Source organism: Centruroides vittatus, unplaced genomic scaffold, assembly GCF_030686945.1.
Source record: "Centruroides vittatus isolate TY-2023 unplaced genomic scaffold, ASM3068694v2 contig_879, whole genome shotgun sequence".
In the NCBI taxonomy this organism is placed as follows: Eukaryota; Metazoa; Arthropoda; class Arachnida; order Scorpiones; family Buthidae; genus Centruroides; species Centruroides vittatus.
The window spans coordinates 291,199-309,013 of record NW_027122571.1 but is presented as its reverse complement, the minus strand read 5'-3'; the positions used below and the strand labels follow the sequence as shown (position 1 = coordinate 309,013).

Sequence of the window (17,815 nt, the reverse complement as noted above, 5' to 3'; positions counted from 1 at the left end):
TGAAAATTTCAATATTCTAAAATCTGTGGGCAAATTTGAGACAACACATGCACTTACCTGAATTTTAAAAAATCAAATAATGAAGTTTACACTTAAAAATTGTGGAAATCCTTGGTATGAAATTGCCAAGGAAGGTGCTGAATGAAACATGCTTTGTCATAAGTGATGCAAGAAATGGGCATGTGGAGACAATATTTTTCTAGGTCTGGGAAGGTCCTGTCACAACTGATCATTGATATAATTGCTCACACACTTGACATCCCAGCCTCCTTCATTTGAAACAACCAAATATTTTTTCTATTTTCTCATAATTCTAAGCATATTAAAACTAAAAAATATGAAAAGTATATTTTATTTAAAAAATCTACAGTAAACATTCACTCGCTATATGGACCAACGAGACATGCAACAACTATACAGTCATTTTATATTTCAAATAATTGTACAAATTAAAATGTGTCACGATAAATTATTTCTTTCCATCAAACAATCCGTCATTGTATACATAAAATATCACAAGGACATTTTTCGGCCTTCTATGCTGATCGTCACTGCCCTCTGAACCTTGGAGAGTTTCTTTTTTTCTCTGAAGTTACGAATGTGTTTGTCCAGTCTTGTTACTTGTTTCCTATTGCTACCCTAATGAAATAAAGGAAAAGACACTTAAAATTATTGTCAAAGGATTATATTATTATAGAATATTGAAATGTAATAATATTTAATATGTAAAACAGTAATTAAAATTTTGATGTTACTGAATTAGCACAACCACCAATCTATAATATTTTTTTCAAGCTACTTCAATGATCCTTTACTGTATATAATGGAGATGGGTTGATGATGATAAGAGTAGAGCCCAAACGGTTAGGAGTTAAAAGTTTAAATTTGGTACACAGTTAGGATATGTCGTCAGAATGTACACTAAGAAAGGATTTTTCAAAATTTCCACCCTTGGGGAGAGGAACAGGATTAAGGCTTACCGTGAAGAACTCTGCTTCTATTTTACTATTTTAGATGCCTTTTTTGTATTTATGCAGGAAATCGAACATATTTTTTAGACCCTTCTAAAAATTCTCAAAGATATTTAGTGTTCCATCGTATATAAAGTTGACATGGGGAGTTCATGTGCACGAGTTCTCTTTATTCAAACTCTTCATCTTAATGTCCATGAATGATTCTGGAAGATCCAGCTTATTTTTCAAATTTAGTAAACCTGAAGAACCCAGAAAGAGTTATGAAAACATTTATTATTCATCACTTAGTGGTACTATGTACAGGTTAGTGTTTGCAGTGAGTCTTAATTATCATTATCCCGGTGCGGTAAGCAGATATCTAAAAATTTTCTAATTAGCCTCGGAAGAGGGGGGCCTAATTTTTGCACTTGGTGGAAATGGGCAAGATAGGCTATAATCTAATAATCTTAATTTTGGTTATCATTATTTTTTGTCCGAGCAACGCCGGGCTCACATGCTAGTTTTACATAGATTTTTTAATTGGCAGTTTTGGTGTAATATTATGTAGTTCAGTCTGTATTTTCAGGAATCAATTAGGTTGTAAAAAGCTAATACAATAGTTTTTACATATTTGTATTAGTAGACCAAGACCTTTTCTGTAAACTATTCAGATTAATGTGCATCCTATAAATATAAAGGCACTAACAAATTTCCATATAAAATCATTCATTTTTAGCTTGCTTGAACTTTCACAAATGCATATATAAAAAATGATAACCCTTTTTTGTTTTTTTTTCCTGTTTCAATAATTTTAAAGAATTACAATCAAGTTATTGACTGTTTCAGTTAATTTTGTTATATGCTTTTATATTTTTTGGGACAATGGCAAGAGAATGATCACCGTCTTGATAATCATTTGCCTTTTTACAAGGGTGTACAAAAGTAAGTGGAGTTTTCCTCCTGATAACAGGGGATGGTTTTAGTTGGCATTTGGAATGTAGTCTTTTCTCCCTTCTTAAAACATGCTAGTAGTGGCTCCAATCGTCTGGACTGTCGAGGTTGAAGTTTTTTTCTTGTCACTACACATGATTTGTTTGCATGTGTCCAGCTCACTTTTTCCTTGGCCCATAGTAAATGTTTCTCCTTGTGAGTGGCTTTGGTGATGGAGCAGGTATTCTCGACTTAATGTATATACAAAGTGTCGGCATATCAACACAACTCTTTCAATAGTTGATTTGCCAACATTATGCTTGGGCACTGCTGCTGATTAATAATGGCTCAAACTTGGAGATCAATGTGGATTTTGACCACACTGATCTCCACCTTTTAATAAAGTTGTTGATTACGGTGGATGATCAATTCAATTCAATTTTTTGGAATTGCCCTTTCAGAGTAATTTTTACTTCTATGGGAGAGCTGAAGAAACTAACCAACTATCATCATTTCTAGTTGTTTCTGTTGGGTTAATGTTGACCTCTAACTGAATAATGTATTCTCATTAATCAGTTAGAAATTTTATTGTATTTTAAATTCTATATGTACAAGAGTCATTCAAAGTTAAACAAGACTTTTATTTCTACAGACCAAAAGGAATGTCCAAAACGTATAAACTACGTGAATTTTTCAAAATACTCTCTATCTGTATGTAGACACTGTTCCCAGTGGTGGGGTAGGTTCCTGATACCTATCTTGTTGAAAGAAGTGGGATGACGTCATAGTCAGTCCACACACAGGACAACTTACTGCAGTTCATCATGTCTGGAATTTTGTTCCTCCTAGGTGCTCTTTAAGGGGCCCAAACAAAATGATAATCGCATCACCTTCAATATGATACCGATTTAGAGCTGATTACATGTCAGCTGTCGGGGAACCCATCTTGCAGAACAGTACGTGCTCGTGGATGATTTTCTCAACCTGCAGACAAAGTGTCCATCAGTGTTGGTAATGTGTGTCAGGATAACTTGCTCAACTAATGTGATATTTACTGGCGTTACTGCAATTGGACAAACATATCCATGTGCTTCATTTGTCACCAGCTCTCATCACCATTTGAACACTCTTGCCTGCAATATCGTTTGAGTGCACAATATGGGGAACAATCTTCTCAACATTTCAGCAGGTTTAACCTTTTCCTTCACGAGAAATTTGATTATGCACCACTGTTCCACCATTGTGGACACATTACCTTCCACCATGATCACTAAAACTGCTATGCATGCACAAAATACATCATGATTGCTACCGAAATCTTGGTATGGATAATTCTACTTTCTCTTCGGGTTTTATCTTGCTGCAGTTACTTTTTGAAATTATAGGCATAAAAGTCTTGTTTAACCTTGAATGACCCTTGTATTTTATATTTATTTTTTATTGTTCTGTCTGGTTGTGTAAAGAACAACTGTTAGCTATCATACAGGATGCACTTTGGACCCACATCTCGAAGACGCATTTGTAAATGTGACACCAAGATTGGTTGATATACAATGAATTTCGCCTATTTTTCTGATTTTAGGGACTCCTTTCCAAATTTTTAGTAATATTGATTTAAAATAATTAAGAGAAACAAATTATAACAGTTAATTGATAATTTTTTTGTTCTAAATCTCACAACATGTGAAGGAAAAGATGAGAAGATTACTGTCATTTCCCCCTTTTCGATGATGTATGACCGATGATATGCTATCCATGTCACATGGACACACATCATTCTTTGTTGACAAGAGAGGAGGACCATTGGATAACCAATCATGCTTTTTACACATTACTTCATCTTCCCCAGAACAAAAGCATGATTGGTCAAAAGCAAAGAATAAAATGACAAAATTGAGGGACTGACTGGACAGGAGACGGCTGACTTGGGGAGTCAGACATAGAGGATGGAGAAAGAAGATGAAAAGGTGAAAAGAAGAGAAGACAACTCTTTTCCTGGTATGTTGTGTTTCATAGTTAAGACACCTCATTAGGTACCACCCACCCACCATTTTGTAGATACAAGTAAGCCAACTTCCTAAAACATATTTTTTATAAGTTTCATTTTCATTTGTACTTGACTTTGCATTCATCCTCCTGAAAGGCTCATTCCTGGACTTAGTTATGACACGAGGATAAGAGTCACTTCAGCCTGCTTTCTTTTTATTGCCAAACTCGGAGGTGTGGCAGAACCCTACCCTAAACTCTCATAATCCAATTTTCGACGGCCTCCAAGCCCCCACAGTTGGTTTGTAGAAATCTACCACTAGATTAGAAAATACGGGGTAGTCATAAAGTAACTTGACTAACTAGCGGCAAGCTCGAGAGTGTAAAAAGTGAGAAATCTGTTTAATCTTTTGCAGAAGAAGTACAACATTGTTATGTATTATGATTATAGTTATCATAACTGTTTAGCAAAAATTTCCAATACAAACACTAGGAATTCATAAGATCTCAAGATTCTGCATGATGGAAGTTTGAACAACAGAAGACCCATAGAGACCCATAGAGGTTCGTGATGAAGAGACAGCATCATAGCTGAAACTTACTATGGCCTCAACCACAGAGAATCAAAGTATTCGTCAGCTATGGTGCAGATTTCAAGACAGTTAAGGCTTAGCTACAGTTGTAAAATGTTCAATGAAAATTGGTGGTATGAGCAAGGAACTGAAAACTCCAAACTCATCTGAGATTAACAGGGATAGGAAAGTGCACAATTCTTTGTACTTAGAATAGGATCTGGACAGACCAGGATTCTCTCTAGTTTTGGAAGCACTTCAAAATTATAGAGGAGCATCTAAGTAAATTATGCTTTAATGAGATGGATGTGCTTGTTTTTTTGCAGTATAACAATTTAAACCTAGGTGCAATATTTGGTACTGCCAAATATTCATCTTCAACATTTATTAAATCAAAATATTGTTCAGAGTTAAAATTCAACTGTTTGAATTTAATTTTCCTGACCCCCACATTTCGCTTTGCAACCCATAGTTTAGGAAGCCCTGATCTAAAGTGAATAAGTAAGTGAATACATTATTTATTATTTATAATTCATAAAAGCTTAGTGCATTCACAACAAAATGTGTAAATACTTTAGTGCTGCATCCTTACTAAGTTGTGGAAGCTCTTCAGGAATTGTCAAAAAATGATTCAGGAAATTCCAACACCATTAGGATTTTTTGTCCAAAATCATTCTTCAGTCAAGAAAGAAAGTTCTAATAGTTTTATCACCCCCTGATGACAATGTGCAAACACAGAACATTGATCAGTCTCTTTCTAAGCAAAGCTATTATGCAGGTAAAAATGTAGTAATATTTTCTTGTAGCTTCCCTTGGCAATATTTTCAATAAATCGATAAATACGTGGTCTCAGGTTCCTTATTGTTTTGTTCTAAAGATTTATCAATAAGAACACAAAAGGCTATGGTAAGCTGTCTGATTCTTCTCTTTCTTGATCTACAAGAAATTTAGACAGATTGCCATCAATATATGCAGGTACTACAATAGAGGCTCCCACTAGTACTCTAAAAACATACTGGGAAAGAGGTACTTTGCTGCAAAAAACCATTGGAGAAAGTGTTGAATTCATGGTGATTGTCAATAATAAATCATATTTGGAATAAAAAAAAATCTACTGAAGTGGAAGCTCATCAGCAGCTCCAAAACACAGACTGGGTGAAAACAATATACGAAATTGAGACTTTTATAGGAATTCTACATGCTCAAGATGCTACAGGTGATAGAAGATTAGAATTAGAATCTCTTTGGTCCAAACAGTGAGTTTTGCCATCAAGAATAAAAATTTCTTTGCTAGAATAGCTTTTGAAACTCGTTGAAGAACTTTCAGAAAACAAAGACGCCGATCAAACAAGAAAAAGAAAGCAAAAATAATCAGTCTGATGAAAATACAGTAAGACTCCACTTAACGCTGATTCGATATAACACGGTCTGCTCGAAGCCTAAAAAAAGCTCAAAATTTACATTGATTTTAATTTTCGCGACATTTCATTGATTTGTACATAATACGATTATTTACGAACACGAACACAAACCAATCAACAAAAGGTGCCAAAAAAGTGTAGAACTGGAAAATAGAGATTCTGAAAACAAAGAACCCAAAGAATTTCTCTACAGATTTCCTTAGTAAAGTTTGGTAACGATAATCAAAATTGTTGATCAAACTGTAGTGAATGATCCAGATTTTGAAAGGAGTGAGAAAGAAAAATGAGGCATTTTCGGTGTGATCTTAAGAATTTCAGAAAAGCCAGGACCTTCGTCACAAAAAATGAACTTTACATTTCTGTGTGCATATGTTAATGTGTTATTTAATTTTAGGTTATTTTATATAATAATATATGTTAAAGTAAAATCTGTTTATTTTTGGTCACGTGTTCACCTATCCCTAATTACTCTATGTTAAAATGACCTTGTTTAATGCTGCTTCGCTTAGCACTTTGTTGTCTAGGAACGCATCCCCCGCATTAAGTGGGGTCTTACTGTAAGTAACAATGATGACAAACTGTGGAAATGAAAGGAAGGGAAAACTGCAAGTGAAAAAACTGCATCAAAAAGAAAATATTATAACTAATAGCTAATCAGATAACTGCTGTAAACATTTGCAACTAATAAAAACTTAATTGTAGGTGTGTTTTCATTACAGGACTCTTAACACTGGAACAAAAAACTATTGTTCTTATATACAAAGAGGCTTTTTAAAATGACATCATATAAATTTTTTAATCACAACTGTCCATTTTATCCAAGTTTTCAGTTATTTGAGATAGCATCAATCCATATTTATCTCAGATAATTAGGATTCTTCTATATACGTATGTATATATAAACTGGAAAAAGATTACTACTATATTCTACTTACCCTTCCAATATCAGTTTCCACATTCCACTTGGGTCTTACTACATAATCTTTCATAGATGGCATTGGAACCCGAGCCCTAGCAATCCATCCTTTGTCACCTGGCCGTAATGCTCTACAGAAAAAATTATAACATTTAAAATTTTTCTATTATAATTTATATATATATAATTATGAACTTACTTATCTTCTGCAGACAAAGCTCGTTCAATGTCCTGTTTAACTACACCACCTTCCCCAGATTCAAGCCTATCACAAATGAAAGATTTATGGTGTTAAACTTTAAATTACAATAAAAATAAAAATAATAAAGCAGAATCTAACAATTTTAAGTGAGATTCATATTTCATACAACAAAATAAAGCATGAACAAAATTGGATTTTTAAAAATAAGATAAACTATAATATATATAGTTTAATCTTAGGTTAATATATAGAAAAATTTATTACTTAAATATCAGTATTTTTGTATTTTCATAGTGATCACAATTATTTTTAACACTCAAATAAATGTTAAAGACTTTTTCAAAATATTATGATAGTTTTGAAAAATATCAATAACTATTTTATTTCAAGTTATGAGAGTGATATTATCTAGTAAAATTATAGGACATGTTCTGTTATCATCTCATTCTAATGGCATACATATTCCAAATTACTGAATGTTCTGAACAAATATCAGAATATATTCTGTTATAATTTGGTAATTAAGTAGCTATCAAATGATAAAACTACACAGTTGTATTCAGTTCCTTAATAATGATATTTTGTATTTATATAAATAAGAATTTATATTAATTTTAAACATTTTATTTATTGTAATTTAAAAATCATCTAATCAAAAAAGATTGGTTAATAACCACACATTACTGAATTTATTCAATCAAGTTACTGAATTGTATTCATCAAATTTCTATGATTAATAAAATCATTTACAAAAAAATTTACCTAAGTTTTCGCTTCTTTGGCATATGTTCAAAATCTCTTTGCTCTCTTTCTTCTTTTGACATGGAATGGAAATTTGTATTTAAGTTAAAAATTGGCCTTGCCCATTCACTAATTAGTTTTCCTGCTCTTTCTCTATTTTCTTTTGTTTCTTTTGGATGTTTATAAAGATACATTACTGCACGACCAATATTACTACTTTTTAGTAATCCTTGATCAATGGGAGGAAACTAAAATTGAATAAACATCACAAATTTTACATTAATTAATGATAATGATAATAATAATACCAAAATGTAACTATGTAACAAAATAAAATCACTTACTTCAGCTAATAACCGTAGCATATTATCTCTAATTTGCAAATGAGATAAACTACGATCCGGGAGAGGTGACAACCATTCTGCCATTACACTCAAAATTCCCTGATCTAAAAAGGCTTCTTTTAAATCATGTTTTCTTAATTGAGAAACCACCATTGGAAGAAGTTTCAATTTTTTAGTTGCAGCAGCTTTATTCTTATTCAACTGACGATCCTCCTGAAATACAAATAATTACCTTAAATCAAAAATTGAATAAGTGCAAATTTACGTTTTATACAATTTACAATTAAGTACACCATCAATAAATAAGTTTTATATCAGTTTACAGTAAAAGTAACATCATTTTCATCATGTAAACTATAAAAATTTTAACATTATTTTCTACACTGTATTTCTAATATATGCATATTCAAATTCTCAAACAAACAAGAAAAAGGTAGCTACTTGTCATCTAAAGACTTATTTTTTTTTTTTAATAATCAAAAGGTGAATATTTATTATATACTGAATTACAAATCATCAATTATATCATATTCTAATCCAGCATTACAAACCAACAGGCAATATTGTTATAGTAAAACAGTAGCGTTCTGATTAACCAAGACCCAATTAACAAAGATTTTGCATTATCTGAAATGAATTGTGGAAGAGTACTTTATCAACAATGAAAGTGCATAATTTAGTATTTGACTTTTCATGAATGGACAATACTAGAAAGAGACTCTAGAAGTTTTAGGAAAAATTTTACTGATAACTTCTCATGACAAAATGAAGTTTAAGAAAGATTAAAAGAAATTTTAATTCTAATCATAGACTTACATTTGCTTTAATAATTAAAATTTTAACCCTTTCCCGGCCAGGGTACCGATCTATCGTTACCCTATTCGTTTAGCAAAACGGCCAGGGTACCGATTGATCGTTACCCTGTTAACAATCGATTTTTATAAAATTTATCGACAACAGATGTCAGCACTTGACGGCATCGTCTTGTTTATCGTTCATTCTACATATTTTTGTCCAGGTGGTGTTTTGTCGACTTAAAAAATTTTAATTATCGGTTATTTTTTCTTAATTTTTCATTTTCTGATAATTTTTTATTTTATTTTTAGCATATTCATGCAATAATATTGCTATAATAAGTTGATTTATGCTATAATAAGTTTATTCAGCTATAATATGTTAATATATCGTAAATATTTAAGTTATGACCTTCAGTTCTGATATTTTATATATTTTTTTAATTTTTAATTTTTAATTTTTTTTTAAATCTAAAATATTAGCAAATGTTACATCTATTGCTATTGGTAATCGTATGTTTATTACAAAAATATATAGTCTTGTTTGATATGAAATGAATAAAGTATATTAGTTAATTATGTTAGATGAAAGCAGAATAAAGTTCAGATTTCAAACAAATGTTTAATATAATGTGCGATAATTTCACAACGAATAAACGTACGTGCATAAATGTAATATCAAACTGTACAGAACAATATTCTACGTCATTCTGGCTCAGTGACAATAAGAATAAAGTAACCAGACAATGTTAATTTTGACAAAAAGTAACAAATTTTCAAGTTTGAATGTCAATTATCATATATTATTTTTTTTTTCTCATAAATTTTTCAAACAAACTTTATTGAAAAATGTCGTATTTAAAACTAACTATATTGATAAATATATGTGATTTTTTTCATATGAATCAAATAATAATTTAATTTTTGGTGAATTTTTAAAATAATATTGCCTGATTTACCTATTTTGACCTTGGCCGTTTTACAAAATAAGGGGGCGTGGCAGACGGCAGGGAAAGGGTTAAATTACACAATAAAAAAACTTTAATTTCATTTAGAAGTCATTATGTTCAATAAGTCTAACTAAAAAATAGAGTACTTCATATACAAATTAATGCATTCAAATCCAGATTATTTAATAATTTAGTCAAACACTTCATTTTATCTGTGGTACGCTTCATCCATGTTATCTTTGGTAATCAGGACTCTACTGTACTAGCAATGGTAACAATCTTATTATATAAAATTTCAAATACTGACCTCTGCAGACACTCTCATTTGATTAATAATTTCTGCAATAAGATCATCACTGTCATTGATAATATCAATATCCTTTCTTTTGCGTCTCCGTTGACTTTCTTTTTTCCTCTGAAGCATTATTTCAAAATCATACATGAAATCTTCTCTGTAAAATAAAATAAATTACACAGTTAATTTAAAATTTAAAATATTTATGTAATATATATTACATATATAATATATATATATATATATATAACATAAATATCATGATTGTTTGATTTATATATATTTTGTTAGTTTAATATCCAAACAAAAACACCCGAGATGTAAAGATTTATGACAATTTAGATGACGGTCAAAATTTTTCTTAGCAGTTTTTCTTTGGTAAAGATAAAGTTGGCACTTGTAAACAGTACCCACAAGATTTTTACCTGTATCATTCTTTTCTACATTTTGCCACCAAGTGCCAAGTTTATCTTTACCAAAAAAAAAAAAAAAAAAAAACTGCTAAAAAAAATTTTCACCATTGTCTAAATTGTCATAAATTTTTATTTGGCAAAATTTTTTTACATCTCAGATGTTTTTGTTTAATAATTATATTACTATGTCAAGTCAAGATCTGTTGGCACTCTTGATCACCAACTGAGTGCATTGCCAACCAAACACACTGACCAATGCTTTCAATATGCCATTTTGAAAAATCAATATAAAAAGTTTTAATTCACATAAGTTTGAGGTTATGAATTTTAAGTAACAATTTGAATAAAATTCATTTGTTTCCATGCAATTTTATCCTTATAAGCATAAACTTAAGCTGTAAAACTGAATAACCTCTATGGGAAACCCCCTTGAACTTTGACCTATCGACCCAGAAGTTTTGTGAGCACCTCACTGGTAACAAGAAAAGCTTAAGGCTTAAGTTTAAAATTTGAGCTTTTCTAGACCTGGTAGCTTTTTCTCTACAAGTGTCTGCAGTGCCAGATGAAGAAAAAAGGATGAGGAGAAGAAAATACAGCTTTTTTGGAAATTTTTGCACTTTTCAATTGCTTATATTTCAGCAACTGCTTTATAGAAAATCTTGAAATTTCTCACACTACCTAAGAAAACAATTTTCTTTCGAACGGAATTACTACAGGTGTTTGTGGGGTGGTGAAATCAACCCCCAAAAATTGACAACTCTGATTCCTATATATGTAGTCAATGACTTTTTACTTGGCAGGGAGTCACTGCTGCATTTCCTAATATCATATATATATATGATATTAGGAATCACAGGATAATACATTAAACTAAACAAAATATATAGATTATATTAAACTAAAATTTGGATATACAAGGCAGAGGAAAAAATAAATAGGAAAAAACAATACTTTTATTGTGATATTAGACAATATATTTCAATGCATTTCTTTCAAAATAATGACCACTTGCTTTTACATGCTTCTTCAAACATCCTCCGTAGAAGACTAGAAGTGATCATAAAACCCATCTTTAAGCAGTTGGATAGCTTGTAGCACAGCAATCTCAATCTCTTATAATGACATAAAATGATACTCTTTCAAATGCTTCTTTAATTTTGGAAAGAGAGAAAAATTTGCTGGAACTAGATCAGGGGATAAGGCAGCTTTGAGAGCACAAAAATCTTATTTGTAGCCTAATACTGTTGACTTTAAAGGCTCAAAGTACAACACATATGCATTGCATTATAAGACTGACTAGGAGAATATTGTATAAGGATCCATATGAATTACAGTGTAGACCAAATCACCTGTTGATTGCTCTTGTACTACTTGTACACTCAGGTCTTCAACAGTGATTTATCATAAACTGGTGTTAACATATTCAGAGTTTCATTACAAGATATCCTAAGTCTACGGTAAAATTTAATGTTAATCTATTGTTCCATTTTTGATGTTTCAAATTTCAGAAGCAGCCATCTGACGTACTATTTTTACTAGGGTAATATTCTCATATCTTGCTAAACTTGCTTAACAGTTTTTCAAAACTTATTATTAGATATTAAGATTTAAACTATAGCAATTGGTTTGGTTGTCAACTACCATTGTAATTCCCACTTATTTTTTTATTCTATCATATACATTCGATTATGGATTTTTGTTAGATAATTTTTTAAGATGAGAAAATAAGTAATTTTTAACAAATATTTTTACTCAAAATAAGATTTAGAAATACATGAAATGTTTAAAAATATTGTAAATATTGCAAACTTATTGAAATACTAAATATAAAATTGATGTTATCACTAAATTTTTAACACAATTTAATAAAATTGTGTTTAACATTTAGTGATTAAACAAAGCAAGACTTATATTATTAAAAATTAATACAAAACGTCAATTTTACGTACGGAATTCTTCTAGGACCCTCATCACCAGAGTCTTCATCTGAAATTGTAGGTAGTACTTGCTCTATATTATTTACTTTATCTTTGGGTTCTAAGATTTTGTTTGCTTCTTCAATAGATGCATTTTCTGCTGTATCTTCTTCAACTGCATTTCCTTCTCCCTCACTATCAGATAATACTGTAAAAAAAATTTATTCAAAACTATGTAAATTACATAATTCATATTTAGATCTGATTAATCTAAATATTCTTACTCAAAGTTTTTGACTATCAGTAAGTTTGGCTTGTTTTAAAGGAGCAACTTTCAATAATTTCTTAATAACATTAATCAAACTTTAAATTATTCTTCATTAATAAATTAAATTATATAAATCTTCATATTTTTATTGGTTATAGATTGCAATAACTTATTTTAATTAGTTAAATTAAAAGAAAAAGAAATCCATATATTTTTCTTTCAAATAAATCTAAATATGTAAAAATTTTAAATGATTTTAAAAATGATCAAAACTTATATTTTAAAGACATAACCATCTTTGTGTTTTGAACTGAATTGTAACAGTTAAGATATGACTTAATTAAAATAAAGCAAAATTTTGAAGAAAATTGTTGATTAAATAAATGAATATTTAATAAACAATTTTCATCAAGATTTTGCTTTATTCTCTCATCAATAAAAATAATAATAAAAATATAAATTTCATTTTATTTAGAATTTATTTTTTAAAAACTATTCCTATTGTAATTTTAAATATATTTTTACCTTTTGTTGCTTTCTTCTTTTCTTTCTTTTGCTTAGCTGCAGCAAGATCTTCTTCACCAAATCCCTATTAAATGTAAAAAGTATATTAATACTTGCTGTAAATTCTTGATTTCATACTTTTTAAATGCAACATAAAATCTTATTCTTCGGTTCTTTTAATATTTAATACTTATTCTTTTATATATGACATTTCCAAATTAATAACAAAATCATGACTTTCAAAACAAGAGATTTTCCTCATTTTTACCTTCTAAGAAGTCACTTCAACCCATTGTTTTAGTTTTTAAAGAAGATAATGAGATATTATGTCAGAAAATACTTTTTCCTTTACTTGTCATTAGTATCAGTATGAGCTCCATGATTGATCATGACAGAGTCTGATATGGTGACAAGTTTGTCAAGATGTTTTGGGAAAATAATCTAGTGTAAGAAAAGAAAATGCTTCTATCACTGCATTTTTCAACTCTTCCATTATCTGATAGTGCTGTTGACAAACTTTCTCCTTGAAAATGCCCCACAATGTGTTGTCTGGCATCTGAAGATCTCATGTAGCCATGAGAGGTGATGGTATGCTTCAGACCCATAGCCAATCCAGCTGCTTGGAAACAGTTTTTCCAGGCACCTATATCTTTGTTATGGAAAAAGTCAGTCAACAGCACTACCAGACAACAGAAGAGTCAGAGAATTCAGCATTTTCTCTTCTTACACCAGATTATCTTTGCAGAAGATCTCAGTGAACTTGGTGCTGTATCAGACTCTGCTTTGATCACAATGGAGTTCACATTGATATTCTAGACAAATAAAGTATAATATATGTTTGATATATAACATGTCTCTCTCTCTTCTTCACAAAAACAAAAACAGTGATCTAACTTCCTAGACACACTGTAAAACTAAATAATTTTATCTCTGTAGAACTGAAATGCTTTAATTTATCCATACAAGAAATTACAGTGCAAGTGATCATCATATAAGATGAATCAATGAAACAGAAAGCTGCTGGATTGCTATGAATGAATAATAACTGCAGAGAAAATAGCACAATCATTTACAAATCTTTATAAACAATGCAGAGAGAAATATCTGACATATGGCATTGAAAATTTTCTCTGTTGACAAAATTTTTCATTATATTCAATTTATTAAAGTAATAATGTAATAATAACTTAATCAAGAGTGATAAAATTTTTTTATTGTTATGGGAACCAGCCAAAATATCTAGGAGCCAATTTTGGCCTCTGGAGTTATTCAGATTTTTTTACTTTTAAATTAAATGCTCAATATCGGGTTTAAATTTTTGTATGATTTAGAGAGCTTTCGTATAATCTTTGGTTAATATGTTTCTTAAAAAGCTTTTAATTTTATTAAGTAAAAAAATCTGCATTATAATAAATTAATTAATTTCATATATAATTATTTACATACCTCAAATTCTTCATCTTCATCACTCTCTCCAAAGATATCTGCTATTAATTCTCCTACTTTTGATCTAAAAATAAATTATATAATGAAGAAATAAATAGAAGTTAATAAGGTATAAAATAATTTTAGAAAATTTTTATATTAATATATCATAAATTTACTCGTTATCACTCTTATCACTTTCACTATCACTATCTTCAGCATCTGCAAATATAAATATCATAAATTAATTTTTTTTACAATACTCGTAATTAAATAATTTAATTATCTTCAGTTTGAACAAAACAAATACACAGGGTGAATTGAAAGTTCCTTAAACCCTTTTTATTCCAAAAGTCCTAAAAATATATGAACTTTTTTTATGTAGTTACCTAAAAATCAAGTGATTACCGAATTAGATCAAGCTATATTATTGCTACTAATAATTAAATACCAAGTAACTTGGCCTAGAGGGAGGCATTAGGCACCATCTCTTATTAAATTTAATGATTATAATTAAACTAATATTTATTAATTAATTTAGAATATTCTGGAAGAAAATCAGTCTGAGGCAGGACATGAACCTGCAACTCCCACTTTCCATGTGGATGCGTTGCCAATACATTACCCAGATGTCTGTCTGATCTTTGCTTCCAAAACTATTAATTTGGATATAACCATAGTAATTACTAATATCAGTAATATAGCCTGATCTAATCTGGCAATCATTTGGCTTTAATATATAACTATTGGACTTATGTTTATACATAAAAATCATTTCTAGTTTACTTACGTCGTACTTATGAACAGAGGTAACTTAAAAGTTCCAATGAAAAAGAGCACCATTTAGTTAGTCTAAAACTATTTTCTGGATTCAAATAAATACATTTGGACTGTGTAATTTTCAGCTTTAAATTTTTGAGAAGCGATTTTATTTTATGTAATCTTTTTTCAAAGTCAACAAAAAAGTCCTATATTCTCTACAAATTATTTCCTATGTAACTACATTAACAAATTTAATATATTTTAAGTATCCTTGATATGAAAAGGATGCAAGGGACTTTCGACTCACTCTGTACCTATATACTTTATTTTATATATTATTTTATTACCTGATGCTTCATTTTCAACGTCTGATCCCAAAATTTTCCTGTAAAATAATTATTTTCAATTTAAAGACAAAGCATTTTCACATTATATAAAAATTCCACGTAAAATTTTCTGTAGAAATGAAGAAATATAAAATTTTAATTCTACATGTGATTGAAATTTAAATTAAAATTAAATATAATAATTATTTTATATATATAATTACACACAAATAAAATAAATATAAAGATAAATAAGCTTGTTAGAATTCTCTTCAAATTACACTTTTTAATATCTTTTTGACTTTTTTTATGTTCAGAAATTCGCATGTTTATTTTGATATCTGACAATCTAAAAGATTGTAGAATTTCAAAGTAACCATAACAACACAAAAATAAAATCATTCTGTTTAACAAACATTGGATCAAGGGCAACATCAAACTGGCACCAAGTTTAGTCTGGGAATATATATATATAACCAGCCAGATTACCAAGACAGTTAAAGAACCAGCCTCTGCTCTGAGGAACCTGGGATCAAATCTGGGCAGTGCCAAGCATTAATCCAATATGTGCCTTACAGCAGTATGGCCCAAATTGTTCAGTTATTTTCAATTTAGAAGTTAAATGCACATAGTGATGAGTTGAATGTCAGTTTGCATGGGCTGCCTTGAGTTTCACAGCTGCCCACACCCAAATCAGGACTACTAATTTTAAAATTTCAAGTAATAGACTGTATTTACCATGAACCAGATATCTGTTTATATGGTTTGTACCACAGCAGCTTACAGCTTGAATTAGATTATATAAGATTTAATACAATAGGCAGTGCTTGTATTTTATTTATGAATTTATTTTTCTGAAGTGAGATATAGTGTATATTAAAATAAGGAATGGCAACCAAGAAAACAGTCCACCAGAAAAGCAGGAACTTTCCAGTGGACCAGTCTACCACTGACCTAAGTTCAGCAATGTATGGCAAGAAGAATGATTAATGAAAAACAGTACATTTTGGAGCCACAACAGAGAAAAATAAAAGACTGAGTGGTAAAAAGTAATACTTAAATATTACATTTACAATTCATTTGCCAACAAAGTTTCATTCATTTTTATTCCTATCATTATTTTTGTTTGGCTTCCTCTACCATTACAAATATTTCAAAATTCCACTTATTATGTTTATATTCATCAGAAATTTGCTTAACACACCATCTACAGATAAAATTCTCTTAGATTCACAACACAAAATATGAAGTAGAAAACAACTGAAGAATAATTTAAAAGGGATACCTTCTAAGACCAAAAGAAAAAAAAAATACTGTTCATACCTATTTATTACTCAAAACTTAAACAACTTACTGATTTAAAAACTGTACTAGTTGTGAATATTGTTTTGCATCAAATTTGCTTGCGATTAAATGATGAAAATATATAATTATATTCTTCTATAAATGAAATAACTCTTGCCATATTATATTTGGACTCTAATATGCCAATTTATGATTAAAAATGGTAATTCAGCCTAAAACCAATTTTGTTAAAATACATTAAAACAATTAAAACACTAAAAAAGTCCATTTACCTATCAATCCAAGATTTTAGCATGATATAAAACATTACGAACGTCAATTACCAAATATTTAATATCATTAAAAAATTTGTTATAAACAGTAAAGCAATGAATATGTTTATGTAGAATCCTATATTAAGAATTGTATATTAACTGCATTTTCTTTCATATGCAATAAACATCAGTTAAAATGCTGTAATGATATACAGTACATATATAAGATATATGAGTTAATGATGTGTTAAGAAAAAGCTCAAAAATTGTACTGGAATTTTTATGACAAAAATCACTAAACTGGGATGATAGAATACAGAAATAATGCCACTGAAAGAAATGCAAACAAACAGTGAGACAGTCACTCTCTACTTCTCACTTTTACTAGTATGATTTAGATTTTTTACGAGTGTGATTTTGAGAAATTTGTAATACTGAGATTATTCAACTCAGATATCATGATGAGTACTAAAAAATATCAATCATCATAATGGGAATTTGGATACCATTGTACCAGAGTAGGATTGTATATTCTTTC

At 29.6% G+C, this 17,815-nt stretch overlaps 1 protein-coding gene across 1 annotated transcript in view; it reads right to left on the bottom strand.

Annotated features, from left to right (window-relative positions):
* Positions 1-336: 336 nt before the first annotated feature.
* LOC136983274 (protein IWS1 homolog) overlaps positions 337-17,815 on the bottom strand; it is a 36,730-nt gene continuing 19,251 nt past the window's right edge. The window contains exons 5-15 of the mRNA XM_067279983.1: positions 15,740-15,777; positions 14,810-14,852; positions 14,652-14,715; positions 13,227-13,290; positions 12,467-12,641; positions 10,117-10,261; positions 8,066-8,278; positions 7,743-7,969; positions 6,978-7,043; positions 6,798-6,909; positions 337-639 (exon numbers count right to left, since the gene is read on the bottom strand). Coding sequence (XP_067136084.1) covers positions 514-639; positions 6,798-6,909; positions 6,978-7,043; positions 7,743-7,969; positions 8,066-8,278; positions 10,117-10,261; positions 12,467-12,641; positions 13,227-13,290; positions 14,652-14,715; positions 14,810-14,852; positions 15,740-15,777 — 1,273 coding nt within the window. The 3' untranslated portion in view covers positions 337-513. The remainder of the gene's footprint in view (positions 640-6,797; positions 6,910-6,977; positions 7,044-7,742; positions 7,970-8,065; positions 8,279-10,116; positions 10,262-12,466; positions 12,642-13,226; positions 13,291-14,651; positions 14,716-14,809; positions 14,853-15,739; positions 15,778-17,815) is intronic.